General features: G+C 44.4%; 1 protein-coding gene across 1 annotated transcript; it reads left to right on the plus strand.

Moving 5' to 3' along the window:
- Positions 1 to 3,756: 3,756 nt before the first annotated feature.
- LOC149343006 (uncharacterized) lies at positions 3,757 to 12,947 on the plus strand. The gene is made up of 5 exons (XM_089546863.1): positions 3,757 to 3,873; positions 6,287 to 6,438; positions 11,662 to 11,729; positions 12,284 to 12,370; positions 12,752 to 12,947. Exons 1-5 carry the CDS (start codon positions 3,757 to 3,759, stop codon positions 12,871 to 12,873), a joined length of 546 nt encoding a protein of 181 aa, XP_089402989.1. The 3' UTR covers positions 12,874 to 12,947.
- The last annotated feature ends 5,150 nt before the right edge of the window (positions 12,948 to 18,097 follow it).

The raw sequence follows: 18,097 nt of genomic DNA on the forward strand, positions 1-18,097 counted from the left end.
CTCAATCGAAATGCGGCCGCCGCGGTTAAGATTCGATCCCCGCATTCTTAAGCTCACGAACCGAACGCCGCACTAATCCACCGCGAAGGATCGAATCATATTTTAAGCAGCCGCGTTGGTCTTGAAAAGAGGCGCTTGTGAGGGTGGCGAAAAACCACTCCAGGGCCGTTTAGGACATCGCGTGGAGGGCAGGGGTTTAACTTTAAAAGAAGCTTGCAGTAAACCCTTAAGGCAGGGCGTGGCTTTAACCTTTGGCCATGATTAGGAAACTAGAGCAGTCTGCCTTTTTGCGATTTTTTGTCGGCGGGTCGTAAAACTTAATTATCCTCCAGTTTTTTTCAGCAATGTAGCGCGGTAAAAGCTTTGATAGTTTTTGTGACGGTTATTTATATGTGTAGCTTTGTTTCTTGTTACCGTGACATTTGTCTTTAGTGTGCCTTTGAGAGCTCTGAATAAAAACTAGTTAATAAGTCCATGACATTTTATAATAAATGATAGTGTTACTAATGAATCATATTAATGCTCAATTAACAAGTTAAAGCAGAAACTTTTTTATCCTGCTTGCAAAAATAGTACATGCCTCTTAATTCTAATCGTTGCTGTTGTCTATTGCTCAATATGTTGCTGATATATACAATTTACTCGCTATTTTTATTGCATTTTGGTAATGTTTTTGATATGTTACCGGATAATTTACTATCCATTTCACCACCACCATCATCATCATCAGCCTTAGTATGCCTCCCCGATATCTCTACTGTGAACCCTTTCCAGTGCCAGCAGCGGCCACCCTATACACGTACACTTTTTAATCTCATCCGCCAGGATAAATTTCTGCGCCCCTGCTATGCTTGCCTTCCCTTGGTACCCAGTCCGTTACCCTAAACAACCATCAGTCATCTTGCCTTCGCATGGCATTTCTTGCCCAGGCTCAGTTCCGTTTCTGCGTTTCTTTGCTATATTGTACATCACTAGCTGCCATCTTCATGTTTTGTCGATGTGAGAGGGGTCGGGACACTGCCAAGTTGCTTTACAGCGGTTAGTGGTGTGACCTCCTATGCCCAACTTTCTCGAACAAAAATTTTTAAAATTGGAAAATTGTAAGGTACTGTTATAGAAATATTGAAGATAATGGTACTTGCTTCTGATATGTAGCAAAATCTTTCTTTTAAAGTGTTTCCACCGGCCGCATCGAACCGAAAACGTGAGTAAAAAACGAATGTGATTCTCTCATCGGGTGATTTGCAGATATACTTATTGTTATAGTGAAATCTTACGTTATATTGCGTTATAAACGGTTTCCTGCTCAAAAATGCTTTTGTCGACAATTGTTGGCCATGTAAGAAAAAGAAATATTTGACCAATTGATTGTTTGATTTATTGATGGGCGAACATGGCTCATTCTATAATTGAAAACAAGCATGTCTCTGCAAATTCATTTGCCCAACCGTGTACTGTCTTATGAGCTTAGGGACATCTCAGCGCGTAGAACATCTAACGCTGTGACAAACTGTCCGCCTCAAGTATTTAAGCAGACAGTAATGATGCTATGGATGAAAAATAAAAGCACCGAAATTAACGAAATGCTCAGTATAGAAAAGTGATTGATCTGCTATTGCCTACACCCAACACGCAATGCTTTAACACGAAACTATGCAAATTAATTTTTTTTTTGTTTTCAGTGTAGTTAGCGGGAAATTTTCGTGCAATTTTTGGTTCTCGAAGACGGAACTCGGCTGGATATCCCTATTGCACTCTTCGCGCAAAATGTAGTTGAAATTTGTTTTTCTCCATTGTTGCACTTCTTAAACTTTTAACTGCAGACGTTCATCTCACTAGGCTTGTTCATTTTTTCTTATATTCATTGCAATTTCTTGCCATTTAGTAACACTTTTTGACCATAGATTTTCCTGTGTTGGTAATTATATACGCCTAATGAACTCTTAGTTACAAGGATATTAGGGTTTGTCAGGCAGTGTGCCTTTTGCCTATCTCCTATGGTATCTTATCCAGGCAGACACAAGAAATGAACTGCTAACTTCAAAGAGTCCGGCTTGCTAAGCTGGACAAGCATTTCTTACTTTTTTTTTGCTACGGATTCAAATAATGTCCAGCATTCCTCAGAATGAACGACAGTAAAGACGTCTATCAAAGCTGTTGTGAGACAGGTTGTTGTGAAACGCTAAATTGTGTACACTCTGCAGATCAGTCGAGTTAGAAAGAATGCTATCTCGGCTTGTAAGGGCACCAGCCTGTCATAAAAATATAAAGTCTTTAATTTCATTTTTATGTCAGTCGTTAATCTAAGTTGATCGCTTCATTAGTCCAACAAAGTAAATGCGCATCATTGCCGCCAGGAATTTCGTCACGGGATGAGCCAGATAAAAAAAAAAGCCATTGTGGTATCGAATTTCACCGCTGTCACGGAAAGAAAAATTGTTTTTGTCAGCCTTTAATAAATGTTCCTCTCGGTAGCTGAAATAATGTTTTTGGAAATATCGCGCGTCTGAGAGGCATCCCTACGAACAAACAAGAAAAAAAGTTTTGACCACCGGCAGAAATCAAATTCTTTTAATTAAAACAGCGGCCAGCCTTAGAGCAAATATTTTATTTTTGATACATAGCCAGCACTGCGAGAAAGTCTTATCGAACTGCTTCACACATGCAAGATGAAATGCATTCTTAGTCATGTAGCGGGCATGGCTGCGTCTTCTAATCGGGATCGCTGCTTTCATTGTAGAAATTCTAGCTCTGCGTCACAAAATTTTAAAAAAATACTCCATTCCCTGTACATGAGTGCGTTTGTATCCGCTATGCACCCTGGCCAATCCCCCGCCGTGAGTATGTGCCATTAAGCCTGAGGACATCATCATCATTATCATCATAGTGCTTACTTTGTAGGACTTGCACCGACCGAAAGCACCCCCCCTCATAAAATGCATGTGTAAATGCAAAATGAAAATGAAAAAAAAAACACGGTAACTGAGAGAAAATGTTTGAAAATTCTAGCAAAAGAAATTGAGGATGGCAAGTGAAACTCTACGGTACCGATAGTGACACGTGCATGCAGGTCAGCCGGAAGTCATCGGCTCTCCCACGCACACTCTTACAAAAGTTGCTTTCACGACAGAAAACCGAGCATGGCACATTTACCCTCCCCTAAAATTTCATCTGCCCCGTGCAACTTCGCGAGCATTCGCTATCAGCTAGAAATGAAGAGGGAAAAAGACACCGAAAGACCCCTCCAGCCCGCAACAGAAAATGATAAAACTGTGCAGCTAGCGGCATCAGTGGAAGCGAGCGGTAGAAAAAAAAAGTAAAACGGAAAAGCTTAGTAGAAATGCGTAGTGTAGTGGAAGTTCTCTATAAGCTTTCCGCCGTTTGATTTATGCGATTTGTTCATAAACTTTTCCACTTGCTTCGCTTAATGAGCTCATACCACGCAGAACAAGCCACAGGGGAGCATGACGTAAAGGGCGAGAATAAAGAAACAAATAAAACGTTGGATTTCTTTATTAAGGGTACACGAAACAATTCGCAGACGACGAACCAAAAGCTTGGGCCAAAAACTGAAGGATGACAGGATTATAACCGAGGCATCTAAACGTTTGACGTGCAATCTGCAAATCGATTGTGAGGATTGGGCCAATCCACCTGCGCTGACAAGCTCAACAGTTGCACGCCGGCTGAAATCGAGTATAAAAATCGTCGGGACAGGGGATGCTGAGGTGCGTAAGCTGTTGTGGAGCACTAAAGATGCAGCCTCTTAAATCGCTGACACTGCTCGGCTTCTGCCTTCTGGCATTCAGTATCTCCTTTTCTCACGGAGAACCAAAGCGCCAGTTACAGCATGACGTCACAGACGCTTTCAAGGTGCGTATTTCAGAGAACCCTATGCTTCCTCGCTCGCCTGATAAAGTAAAAGCTGTAAATTCGAACTGAACAAAAGAGAGCATGGTATAGTGCATTGCACATTGCAAGACGCCTCATCTCGGCCGTACAACAGCGTCAGCTCTCTCTACTGGCAACGCAGTCCCGGGACTCCCAGAATAGGACGCATTAGTTTTTATCCCATCCTGTGTTTCAGGCTTGTGACATTGGAAGTTTACTCGTTGTGGCATTAGTATACCTCCCTGTAGTTATACTTTCTTTGCGCTTTACTTTGGCACCAGACAAGGGGCGATAGAAAACGTTTCTGCGGCTCTATTTGTGGGTGTGACAGCACGCAGTTTATTCTTGCAGTGCCTTTGGAGAAACCAATCTGCATCGACACCCCTATAAGTAAAATCGCCACATGGCTACAAAGGACCTTTTAAGTTTCGCCTAACCAATCTGCATCGACACCCCTATAAGTAAAATTGCCACATGGCTACAAAGGACCTTTTAAGTTTCTCCTAACCAATCTGCATCGACACCCCTCTAGGTAAAATTGCCACCTGGCTACAAGGGACCTTTTAATTTTATCCTAATCGGGTACGAAGAAGTTGCTAGACTTTTCGTGATTACTTTGAATAAATTACTTCTTTCTCGAGAGACAGAAAAATCCCTAACCCGCGGGCATCGACAAAATATGCATTCCCTGACGTATCTTCAATGAATGGTTTTCGCGGTAATGCCATTCGGTAGGTCCATAGGTGGTGTCTTTCAGCCACCGCTATCGTCTGCACATTCCTTCCGGAACTTCTTTACAGCGGCGCCACTGGTGAAAAACTAAGGTTAGGATCCATTCTTCGAGACGAGATAACCGCTGAGGGCCGGGACGATGTACTCCGCGGACCTGGATGCCTCACTCTTGGTGTCAGAAATCAGCGTACACATTATTATCTTGTTTAGTAAGCAAGTGATAGAGAAGGAAAGAGGAAAGAAATTTTATTCGACGACTTAGGCATGAGTAGGAGATAAAATCAACGGTTGATGAGGCTGGAGCCAGCGGTGACTTGAGGTTTGTCAATAGCATGGACGACGTGGGAAAACAAATGAGGCCGCCATGTAGAGCGCAGGGTAGAAGATGAAGCCGCAGGAATTTGTCCCGTAGTAAAAAGGACGGGTTTACCGTAGCGTAGTTGAAGTAGAGGTTGTAACGGAACCCCATCTGGCTTGAGAGGATACATTAAAAGAAAAATATGGACTATGATGAGTTTCTTTAAAGCACGGCGTTCAGGCTCCCAGCACGGGGACATCATGCTGGATATGTTCAACTTGTCGACAGCTACAAGCGACATACCAGCTAGTTGACTCAGCGCACGTGTTACACCAATCCATAACACGGGTGACTGGCTTTCTGCAAATAATTATCGTCCTGTCTCAATTACAAGCACTTGCTGCAAACACTTTGAGCACGCTGCTTCATTTTACATTAAAGATATTTTAGCTAATCGCAAAGAGTTGTCACTCTATGAACATGGCTTCAGAAAAGATATATGACTACGGTCAGTGAGCTGGTTTCAAATGTGCATAATTTCTTGAGCGCACTTGCCGCGTCTGGTCAGGCAGAAATTCTGATTTTTGAATTTTTCTAAGGTCTTCGACAAAGGGCGTCAAGATAAACTACTCTATAAATTAGATCGCTTTGTTATACCATGTTTTATTGTTCGATGGGCCAGTGCGTATCTTTGCTATAGAAGCCAGTTTGTGGAAATCAAAAACTGTTCCTCTCGTGTGCTCCTTTTTCCCTATGGTGTACCAGAGGACAGTGTTTTAGGCTCGTTATTATATCTTATCTACGTTTATGACTCAGTTGAGGTGTTCTCCGGAGACGTATCTATTCGGTTGTTGGGAGATGTATCCATTCGGCTTATGCTAGGAGCCGAAACGCCACCCTTTAGACAACGGTTCGACATCTGTATTTTCTTCCAAGGTACAGCAGGTCAAAGGCAGGTCATAGCTGTGGTAGGTGAGCAAATCCTGAAAACTTAACTGATCGGAGGGTGGCTTTTCATTGGGCACTTTTCAAAATAGGTATATGAAAAAAAAAGAGAAGAAACGAAATCTTGTAAGGCTGAGCTGATTTGCTTGAAAGTATCGCCCTACAGCGCATCGAAAGCAGCGTTAGGGCTGTTCGTTTAGAGATACATTTTCTTTCAACAACTGCCGGGAAATTGTGTTCATCCTTTTCGCGGCGCGTGAAAGATACAGCGGACAAGCACATCATCTTCTGGGACGATGCTTAAAGTTTTAGCAATTTAGCGTTCTAGCCAAATAGTAATGCTGCTGGAATTGAACAATAATGGCTCAGTCGAGTTTTTTGGCGAGAAGCTGTTGTCATTATCAATACTGGCTTTTGCAGATGTTCGAAACCTTTCCTGTCGCGATTGCCCTATTCGACGAAGACCAGGACGGAGACCTCGACTGTTTAAAGACCGTGCGTTCTGAGTTTGACGAGGATGCCCATACAGCTACCTACGTCTGGATTCTCAAAAACGAGAATGGTCACGACAGGTAAGCTTGATGTGAATCTAATGATACGCAGTTCTAAATGCGGTAGTATTTACGGCTAACTGTGGTAAGGGCGACGTCATACAGCAATGTAAGGGCACTGACTCCACCCAAGGCACGTGGAGCCTTGTACTTTTCGCCGCAGAGTTCTCAACAATCATCGTCAGCATCACACTAAGTGTCCACTGCAGGTCAAAGCCCTGTTCCAAATCTCTCCCATTCAACCTGCCTTGTGCCAGCTGCGGCTACCTTATCCCTGCAATCTTCCTAATTTGATCGGGCCGCCTGACTAACTGCGGTCCACTGCCACCGAAAATTTTGCAAAACTCAGAATCGAAATCCAGGAGTGATTTCTAGAGAAGCTCTGTAATAATGGTGCAAGAAAGCTGGCTGGTTGATTATGTATGCTTCTTTAGTCGGATACAACTTGAGTCTGGAGTGAAACTCTGCCACATTCGGGACCGCCGCATAGAATTCCTCCATGACAAAAATGCGGTCATTTGTTGAAACTTTTCTTGCTACCTATACAAGAAGCCAATCACAATTAAAGAATTATCAGGTCTAAAATTTTTATAAATGGCTCGTTTAATACATTCTAACATTAAAAAGCTGATTTCGTTTACTGTTGTGATTGGCTGGCGGAGTAATACAAGACATCGCGGTCCGTGGCCCAGCGTTATCCACTGCTGCTTTTTAAGGTGTATCCTACTTTAGGTATGTGATGGGTATCATAGGGAGGAATAAAAACTGGTATGGCGCAAGAAACGAGGACACAGAAGGCACACAAAACACAGGACTGACGCCAGGGAGGAAACACATTACAGATCAAGAGCACACGCTTCGCACGCCAGATTAAAGTTTAGAACATCCAGTTGTTTGTTGCGCTCTGTCCAGCTGCTGTTAGTTCCGCTGTGTCCTAAGAAGCGTGTTCGCTAAATTGCGAAGTGTGTTTTGTTTCTTAAATACGTAGCGCACGTATGCCTAGAAACAGGTTCTGGAGGCGAGCATGTCGAGGTGCCAGCAAGTTATGTGATATTGATCTTGAAATTTCCATGCTACACCATAACATGCATATCTGAGCAGCACTGAGGAGTTCACTGAGAGGCCGCTAGTGGCGTGACGGTGAAGTCTTCTCCCAGTTTTAACCGATCGGTGTAAGATGCGTCCCGTGTATCTCGCCTAGGCTAAAACCTCACAGGGGAAGAATGAAGACCGCAGATTTAGCAACGATAGCCTCTGAATAAAATGGTTTTCGTTCTTTCTTAATGTCTGCGCCGCGTAAGAACTAATACACATCATAAGCCAAAGCAGTTGTTGAATGCGGACGTCGCGGTACGTAAGCGCAAGCCTACCGATGACTCACCACTACAACTTTGCGACGACGTCTGCTGCACTCATGTGATCATCTGACAGCAAAGTACCGTAGCATAAGCGGCATATACCCCGTGATGAGCCAATAAATGCTGCAGAATTTCAGCCATAAATGACCAGCGATAGTGGCAGCAACATTTCGCTAGAACATCATTTGTGCGAGTGTGCCCCAGTCACTGGAAGTGCGGCAGGATGATAGTGATAGAATTCCACCAAAGCCGGAGAAGGGAATGTAGCAGCGTGCAGTTATCAGAAGTAAGGCAGTCTTATCAGCCCGCACGAGCTGATGCTTCAATGCTTTCGCGTTCATAGGAGCACTGCCTTTAACATTCCTCGTAGCATTTGTGTTCTTTGAGTTATCGCGTTGACGGTTCTGCATGACTAATCACACATGCAAGACCATTTGTCAGATATGCATGCCCGTAATGTAGCGGCACCTTTGCTCTGTCCTAAACCGAGCCGTTCTAAACCGAGACACGCCACGTTCGGTTTCACTTGTACCTTGCTTGACGCCTCTTCTGGTTCGGTGACGTCATTTCTGCATTATGTGCCACGCGATTGGCCGTTTGCTAATGAGTGTCAGGCGTTCTGCATGCCCGTGAAAGCTTCCATGGCGCCACAGAGACTCGTGGTGCATCATCATGTGCATCATGAAAAGCGGAAAGTTCCGTCTCGCTCGCAGTGATCATGCGGTGGCGCTGGCATGCGGCAGCCGCCGGAAGACACCGACGATCTGATGTACGCTGCTGTTCCAACAGATGGCGCGTGAGCAGTATAAAGTGCGTCGTCTGCTTTCGATTTCTCAGTGAACATGTCTGTGTGTGGAGTCCACTGAAGGAAATCGTTAACGCTTTCGCGTCATACCCTTAAGGCGGAGCTTAAGTGTCCCCCATATTTTATGAAAACGAATGGGCGAGGCATCATATCTTCCAATGCTCACTACACCTCATTAGACCTCAGGCAAATGGCGCATTCAGCCAGCTCTAGACATGACGTACTGCGGTATCTTGAGAGTTATGGTTTACGTGGCGTCAAGCGGTGGCATGCCAAAGAAAGGCAAAAAGGGGTATACGTGCCGTCCAGGTGGACAGTTTCTCTCAGTATTCATCGCCCTTACCAGCTTAACGCAAAGAACTCAGGAATGGGAAGAAGCGATATTTCCATCGCTTGCTCTTCCTTCCGCCAAGCTTTCTGACAGCGCCTAAGATATACGAAACAACAAATTTGCAAACGTTCTTGGTGTCAAACCCTAGAAGGCTACTTATTCTGAACTGATGGCATTTTTGTCTTCGTATTTAGGAGGACGAATTAAAGTTCTGCTATTGATTCCTTCCCCCTTTTACGTGCAATGCGTTAAAAGAGTTGCCTGGGCCAACGGTGCAAATTAAAGTCCTGCTGTTATTTTGAACTGTTTAATGAAAGACAAAAATACAGCCAATTTACCTTACCTGGCTGAATGCGAAGTACGTATGTGCGCTAGCACGTCGCGTTTCATTACGCTTTCGGTTCGAGGCTAGAATTTGAAGGCCAGGCTTTAGGCAAAAATCCGTGAAATCGATTATTGGGGACCTCAGCGGTAGTACACTGGAGCGCTTAACGCTCCTCAAGAGGGCACTGCGAAGCGGTGTGTTCTGGATCCATTGCGAACGGATGGAAGTTGATGAAGACGACGACATGCAATTTACAGCGCAAAAGAGTGGCGGTTAAACATGAGGGGTGATCTGTTACGGCGATAGCATAGTTTTTTTGCTGATTTCCTGTTTTGGGCCAAAAAAGATTACATCAGTAGCAGAGCAAAATATCGATATCATTAGAATAATATTCAAAGTGGAAGCTGCAATTGAGGTTGCGCTGCGATTCAAATTGGTTTAGGTTTTCCAGATTATCCAACGCTCGTGCTCTCGTACAGTAGCCAGCGAAGACGATCTGTTTGCGCCGTCGCGGGTTCGAAACCCAGGCGCGGCCCACTCGCGGCCATATTTATTTATTTTTGCAGGCCTAGCTGCATTGAGACGCTTAAACAGATAAAAGGATTTTAGAAATTGGAAGCCTTACTGCTAGCGCACTATAGCTCTTAAATAGCACGAACAAAAACATGGAATTGCGCATAAAACCAGTTCTACCACCTGTACGATCGCATGCCCCCATATTCGGCGTTCAAACAAGCGATCACTCATCTAGCGTTTCTTGCTTTTGCTCTTAAACTCTCTGCAATAGTTACAACTTTAGTTCCACACGCTAGATTTTGTGGACAGATCCGCATCAAATGTTTTAATAATATGTATAAATTTTGCTAATCAAAACTAGTGAAACATTTCTACTTCAGGTTAGTTTTGTCTCCATCGAACCGCTGCCGCCACGACCGGGCTCGAACCCGGGTGCTCCGTCTCAGAAGCTGAACGCTGTAACCACTGTGCCACCGCGGCGGGTACCCCTGCCGCGGCAGCCACGTTTCAATGGAGGCGAAACGCAAAAGGCGTCCGTGTGCTGTGCGATGTAGGAGCACATTAGAGATCCACACGTGGTCGAAATTATTCCGCAACACGGAACCTCTTTCTTTTTCTTCCATTTCCACCTTGTTCCCTTCCCTCATCGTACGGTTGAGGTGTCCACCGAGAAGTGAGACAGTTACTGCGTCATTTTACTTACTCAAAAATCACTGATGTTTAATATATAGTGCAGGGATCAGGGTTATCCCACAGAAATGAGGCTTAACTTTTCTGCCTGTGGTTATGAGGAAAATCGAGGTGCTTGAAATCCGTTATTGAGGGTGGACACATAAACCAGGATACGTGGGAAGGGATTAAATATACGGCAAAAGGACAGGTCTTACTCGTGGCACCGAAACAACATTCGACGTAAGGTCCTTACGTGCTAAAGGCATTTCACCTAAAGGCCTTTACCATCAAGGCCTTTGGTTTAAAGGCTTGTCACCTGCAGGAAGTTACCCGGTAGACATTTACCATGAAGGACTCTACACTGAAAGGTCTTTACCATAAATGGCTTTTACCTAAGCGTCTTTACCACAAATGCCTTTACCCTGAAGGCCTTCACCCAGGTTCACCCTTAGCCCAAACCTATACCAGGGTGAAGGCCTGCTAAGTGCACACATCTATGACGTTGCCAACAACGCGGTGGGCAGGTGGGTCGCCTGCTACAAAGCAGGCTTCAGACATGTACGTACAGCCTTGGTCAAAAGTCTTAAGGCCAAAATGCTTTTAGCTTCAGCCGCATAACAGAGCAACTAGGGCACTATTAAAGACCAAATGACCTCGCAATGCAAGCAGAAGGATACCTCTTGGGGTAGAGAAGCTTCCTGCTTGTGTTTTGAATGACCTGCTACATGGAGCATTATCGGAACATTCATTTCGCTGCAGCTGAACACTGTGGCCTTAAAACTTTTGACCAAGGCTCATCGTATGCCCGAAATCGGAAAATGTGCCTAGTAGAGCTGCCACTCTAAAAACAAAAACTGCAGGTGACATAACGTGGTTATGACAAATTTTGAAATGCAAATTAGGTACTCCTGCACTTCGGTTACAACTTCGGTTTCGGTTTGAGGATCGGTTTAAGAGGGCAGCGCGATAACATTCTGCTCTGTATCCATTGCCCACGTATGGAAGAGCTTGAAGACGGCGACATTTAAAGCACAGCGTGAGAGGCTGGTAATTAAACACATGGGTTGTTCTGCGGTGATAACGTATTGGTCTAACGCAGTAGCCAGCGAAGCTGACGTATTCGGGCCGCAGCGCGTTCGAAGCCCATTTGCGGCCATAGAATGTTTTGCCATAACGTTCTGCGCATAGTTGGCCATAAAACCTGCTGCGTGCTAAAAGAAATGATATTTGTTTTCAGCAAAAACATCTCTTATCACTTGAAGGCAGGAGCGAGTCCCGACAAGCCTGTCTACACACTGGATGACAGTAAGAAAGCTACTACATGCATGGAATATCTTCTCATGAAGCTAAACATTTCTTTACGTTTTTGCGGGAACAGGGTGGAAATTTGTAGTTCTGTTTGATGAATGTATTTTTTGCAATGGGAGTTATAATTTCAATCTTATTTGTACATGTTTTCCCTCGCTATAATGGCCCTCATCAGAGGGTTAGCAGTATAATACATAAATAATGTTAAGAAAACCATCATCATCTGAAATCAAGAGGTCGATCGTACATGGTACAACAAGACCTATTACATAGTGTTTCAATTATTAAACTAAGAAAATCAGATGACTGGCAGGCTACCTTATGTAGAGACTACGTGCGAATGGGAAGCAAAAGTAGGATTTAAAAAATTTAATTTTCAAGCATAGAATTGCAACGCTGAGCCATTACAAACGTTTTAGATGTTTCGGCTAAAATTCTTACATGATGATGTTAAGTGCTTATGTAACCACATGAGAGCATGAAGTTGAGTCGCGACCTTTTGGGCTTGAGCGTATTTTGGGAATCTTCACGTGAAAACTAATAAATTTCAGCCGATGGCCCTGAATACATCGCCAATTTTATCTACACGGACTACAAGACCTGCGTCATTTTGGAGATTCCTTACAAGGATAACCAGGGTAAGAGAGATCAATCAAATAATCAATGCGAATTAAAGTAAGCTACAATCACGTGGAAGCAAAAAGCTTCGGAACAGCCACTGAACTTTCACCGCAAACTGCTTGATTTTTAGTTTCTGGGTCGTTTTGTTTCAGCTGAATTTAGTATATTTTCATGTTTGTTGGCAATATGAACCGTACGCGAACAAGAACACTGTGCTTCAGATTTAGACGTGATTGTTAATGAAAATATCATTGCGCGAAAAAAAAAAAAACGTACCAGTGTGCCCTGTACTGAGTAAATGTGGAAGAGAGGAGCCATGTTGCTGACACAACAAAAAGCTTATCATTTCATGAAATATATTTATTTCTTAAGCTAAATGTCTTTTTTCGACTCCACAGAGTGCATTTTGTGGACAACCGAGGGAGCGAAGAACGGCGTACCCAAGCACTGCATGCAGTACTACATAGACCTCTGCGACGTAAAAACTATGGCGTACGACCAGAGCTGCGACGCAGTATGAGGCCGTCGTATCATCCCGTATCTTTACTTACGTACCAGCTATTTTTCTTGCAATAATTGCAGAAATAGGTACTTTCGTTCCGGCCAATAAAAATATTATTTTCAGAAACAACTCGAGTTTTGTGACTGTTCATTTCCAAAAGGAAATCAGTACGCTTTGCCAAATGCGAGCCCATACTGATCGCATCTCTAAGATGCTGACTCTACAAGAAAGCAGACATTAGTTGCCACGAGAAAAATAAGACAACCCTGAAATGTACAAAAAAAGCGCGCTCAGGAACATTTACTTGCGCAAAGGATTTAGCATCAAAAACTAAATTTTATTTTCCTTTTTGTCTATAAAGCTACTGGTTGTAAACCGACCATACGTACAAATTTTCTATCATCGTCATCTCATGCCCCCTTCTCTTAACCTGCTTCGTAAAATGAAGGGTGTCGTTTGCTTTGCCATGGGGTCAGAGTGCTGCAGAATTCGTAATAAGAATTTGTTGGGCGCACCTGCGTCCTCACTAGAAGCGGAGAATTTGGGCAGTGGTTATAGCGACAAGCGTACTCGATTGTAATCGTTGTCAGAGGGAATGCGGGTCTTTGCAGTGCAACCTAGGTACAATGCCTGAACAGCGGTGTGAAAACGTAAGGAAAGTGTTCGGGAAAATCGAGCTGCACCTGGGAACGACGCAGATTTTAAGTATTAGGCTATGAAGTGGGCTTTGTCGATTCGTGAATGTACTACCGCCTGCAATCTTATCACCTTGAGAAATCCCGTGCTTACTTGTTCTGAAGCCGCACAGGAACGAAATATGACTGTAAATAGAGAAACAGCTTCCCACAAATCCTCGTTATTCACTTTTCCTTCTATCCTTCAACGTGCTGTATTCTAAAATTCCAAAATAATTCTCATATATAGCTTACAATATTTTGTTTATAAGATATGACCTACAGTTCTGTCTTTTGTATTATACATGGTCTGTTCTGAAAGTAGTAGGACTCATTTTTTTAAACAAAATTTATTCAAGAGAATAGTACAAATGATTACAATTTTTCAAGGGAGCACCCTTCCGCACCTACACGCTGCTGCTAATGAGTTTTACAGTTTTCGTACGCCTCCAGGAACGCCTGGACCGGAATGCTGTTTAGCTCCCTCGTCACGGCCTGTTGAACCACCTCTACCGATCCGTGATGTTTCCCCTCGAGGGTCGATTTTATTCCCGGGAATAGAAAAAAGTCTGGCAGGGCCAAGTCGAGGCTGTAGGGGGGCTGAGACAGCGTTGCCGCCTTGTGCTGGAGAAAAAATCGGGGTCCTCATTCAGATGACGAAGAAGATCCTACCGGTTGGCCTTTTCCTCCTCTGACAACACTCCCGGCACCAACTTCGCGCACGCTTTAATCATGGATAAGTTTTCTGTCACGATCCCAAAAACTTGGGTTTGAGGAATGCTAAAGTCATCAGCAATCATTCTGACACTCATTATACGATCACTGTTAAGTAAATGTTTCCCTCGCTACACATTTTCGTTGGTCTTGCTGGTCGAAGGGCGTCTGAAGCGGTCGTCTTCCTCCACTCTTTCCTTACCTTCTCGGAAAAGCTTGTGCCTATCGAAAACACCTGATCTACCCATGGAAGCGTCACCGTAGGCCTCCTTAATCATATTGTAAGTCTCTTTGCCCGTTTTACCAAGATTTACTCAAAATTTGATCGCGTATCGCTGATCCAGTAAACGCTCGACGATTCTGCGTGACGAGACGTTTCGACAGGGGTTCACAGTACAAGCGACCTCCTCTCTTTAACGGCCGAGAGCCGACTGCCGATTTTCCCCAGCATTCCCAATATCCCCCTTCAACGATCCTGCACGCGCAGTCCACCTCTCGTCCGCCCGTTCGCCCAGGAAAAAACCAGTCCTACTACTTTCAGCACAGACCATGTAGGATTGAAAGTACGCCCACAGCTATCGTGCATATCACTTTAGACACCCGTGTAGCTTTTGCCGGCATCCACTGGATGCGACAGATATCCAGTTTCTTTTTTCTATTGCTCGTCCATTGCCAGAGATACCGATACACTCGATCATCTGCGGCAAGTCTCCAGTGTGCGCCTTGTTACAATTTGGCTTACCATTAGAAGGAGACAGCCTCCAGAACTTGGCATTTCTTAGATATATGAAGGGAATAGATGGTAATCGTGAATGTTGTTAATTCCAACAGTTGTGCTCCATTTCACTAAGTTGTTGTGTTTGAAAGAGGAGACGTGCATGCACTGATTTGTAACTGTTATTGATACGTGAGTTTTCATTAAGGATGCTCTTATGGCTGGAGTTCACGAGCACAGGTGGTTGGACGGGTTGGTGCGACACAAAATTGAACAGCACGAAAGCCGTAGATAATGAAGCATGTGTTTGCATTCAGGCGCAGGGCAGCTTTTTAATCAGGTCAATTGTTTAATATTACTGCCAACAGGCATGTAAGGGTTATAAAGCCTTTCACTTAAACTCTCGTTGTGGTTCTGTCCAAAAAGTGGAAGCTGCTTATTTTATTCGAAACTAGACGCAAAGCTCAGGCACTTTTTCCCATAGCATTTGCGTTAGAGCTGCATATATATCTATTTCAGACTTCCGCTTACGTTTGTATTGTTGGTGACGTTGCGCGTTTGTCAATGCGTACGTGTATTTTGTGATCGGTTTCTCGTGGTTTGCGTTCACTTATTTTTTTATTTCCTGTTTGGAAGGTGATCACGTGTGCTCATACTAGTGCTGAGCCGAATAAACTGTCATTTGTGAGCCAGCGACGGTTGCATGATTTTTGATTTTTCTTTGTTCACCTAACGTTCAAGTGTTTCACCATCACGAAGGTCAAAGTAATTCGCCACATTGAAAGGAACACAGTAACAGCTTGAAATCCTGCGTTGTCCTTCAGCCGCTCTGCCTTGTTCAGCGTGTCGGGAAGAAATGTGTGTCAGATAATTTATTATCGTAGGAGAAAGTCAAGGACGTCTCAGGTAATCAACGACTTCGTTCTTGTTCCTCATCTAGAGGGAAAGCAAACATGGCCGCATTTTATTTTCTTGTGAGCAATGGGCAGCATCTATGGGAGCAAAGGCCTGCTTTATTTCGTACGCAAAGATGAAACGATTCGTTGCTGCTAATTTTAGCTTTTGCGACTCAATATCCACCGACGCAAGTAGTCGTTTGAAAGGAGTTGGGTTCGCGCATGAGCCTCAACGGAGACGCCGACCACGCTGCATCGTCCGTCGTGTGGAGGGAGGAATGTGTCCAAACCCTATCTTCTTGCGGCATTTCTCTTTGCCGCTTTTTATTTAAGACGACTCGAAATTTTTCTTACGACGCACTTGCATGAGTGCGAAATCGTTAAAAACGGTCGCGCTTGATGACGATCCCACCGGAAGATTGAAATCGCGCTTTGAAAACTTTCGCTAGATACCTCGCCTCTTTAACCAACAGATGATCACAACGCCGATTGCGGTGGGCGACAAGTAATAAACACCGTTTAAAACGTGAGCATGACAAATTTGCATTACGTCAGCAGCTATTATCCTTTGAACTGAGTTGGTGTACGATACTTAGCTGAAATTAAAAGATCAGCATGAAGCAATTTATTGTCCTAGATGTTGCAAAACAAATTATCCCTTCTCTTAAAGTGTATTTGAAGCGACGAATGTGAGCAAACTGCTACGTCCTCCTTGAACACGTCATTTTTACGAGCTGAGAACGAACCCTACCCGATCGTTCTCTGTTCGGTAAAACAATGTGTAAGGGGAAAAACTTACCCTGCTTTTAAGACTGTGCGATAAGTAGCTCCCATGAGGTAAACTGTCATTTTGTTATCCTTAGGTTCTTGTTTACACTGGGATGTGTGTGACCGAAAGTTTCGCCTTGTTCTCAAGGTTGTGCAAAACGTAGCTTTCACGAAGTAAGCTGTCGCTTTGTTAAGTTTATATTTTTGTTTATCTCTAATCATGTGCCGGAGGCTAAGAAGATTTTGCACGCACAGTACTCTCATTATTGGAATGTATAAACGGATGGCTCGGTTTCATGAAATAGCCATCGGTGTCGTGCATGGTTTAGAGAGGGCAGGTAGATGGGTCTTTCGACAACACAAAGTCAACAAGGAAGGGGGAAGGCACAGGGTGCTAGCCAGCGTTTCGACACGAGGACTTGTCTTCCTGTTGTCGAAACGTTGTCTAGCGCCCTGAGGCTTCCCTCTCCCTCTTTCACTTTGTGTCATCGGCGTCATGGTCATTCTTGAAAGACATGGAACTGTTACCTTTCACGCTGTCCACGCGAGAACCTGCACTGGGCCGGGATTCACCACCCTTCAGGCCTTAGTTTATTATGTCCGTCAAGAATCACTGCCTTCATAGGCTCTATTTCGTGACACTGAGCTTGCCCTGCTATGCTTGCGAACAGGCAAGCGACCTTAAATATCATAAGGGTGAACTGAAGACAGGCGACGTATTGTCCTTTGTTCATGCCAAAGGTGCTTGCGTCATTTTTAGTGCCTACGAGGCTAATCCGAAAAGCACAATCACGAATTACAACTCGAATAGGCAAGTTATGGATCTACAGTTATATATCTAAAGAAAAAATGCATTACACAGTATGTCTCTTGGCAGCGCCCCGATGTGGGCACTTCATAGTTGGGGAAAGGAGCTATGTGCAGTGACTCAATAATAACCGCAGCTCATCCTAGGGAAACAGCAGGTGCTCCCCAGGTAGGTCGCACCGCACGCCGATAGGTGCGTGTGATGCAGATCCTTCACTGAAAGCGTTAACACCTAAAAGTAAGCAGTAGACGGGTACGGTGATGTGAGCGATAGAGCAGTGAACTTTATCCGACAGGGACATACAAATGTCATGTGGAAACGCTGCTATGCCGAAGAAAGAACCTCGTTTAGCTCTCGAAAAGCCACACTTTACCGCTCATGAAATTTGGCCCATATTTCGCGGCGTTCGAAAACCACGCGCCTTTGGAGAGCTCAAAGCGATGTCCGTCAAACTGCGTGCCGACGTATCACGTGACAGTGTCTGCCCCGCCCGCACTGATGCGCTCCCCGCCATTTGGCGGCTCCTGCCCGGGTGGGGTTCGTATGTCGCCACAAGGTGTCGCGATGTGACGGGCGTCGCTATCCGCTCCCTGCAGGCGCGCGGTTTTCGAATGGCGCAAATTTGTGGAGCCCCAGCGGCGAGGGTAATCGCGTTTTCTAAATTCGA

Source organism: Amblyomma mixtum, chromosome 5, assembly GCF_055824585.1.
Source record: "Amblyomma mixtum isolate Tamu chromosome 5, ASM5582458v1, whole genome shotgun sequence".
Taxonomy (NCBI): Eukaryota; Metazoa; Arthropoda; class Arachnida; order Ixodida; family Ixodidae; genus Amblyomma; species Amblyomma mixtum.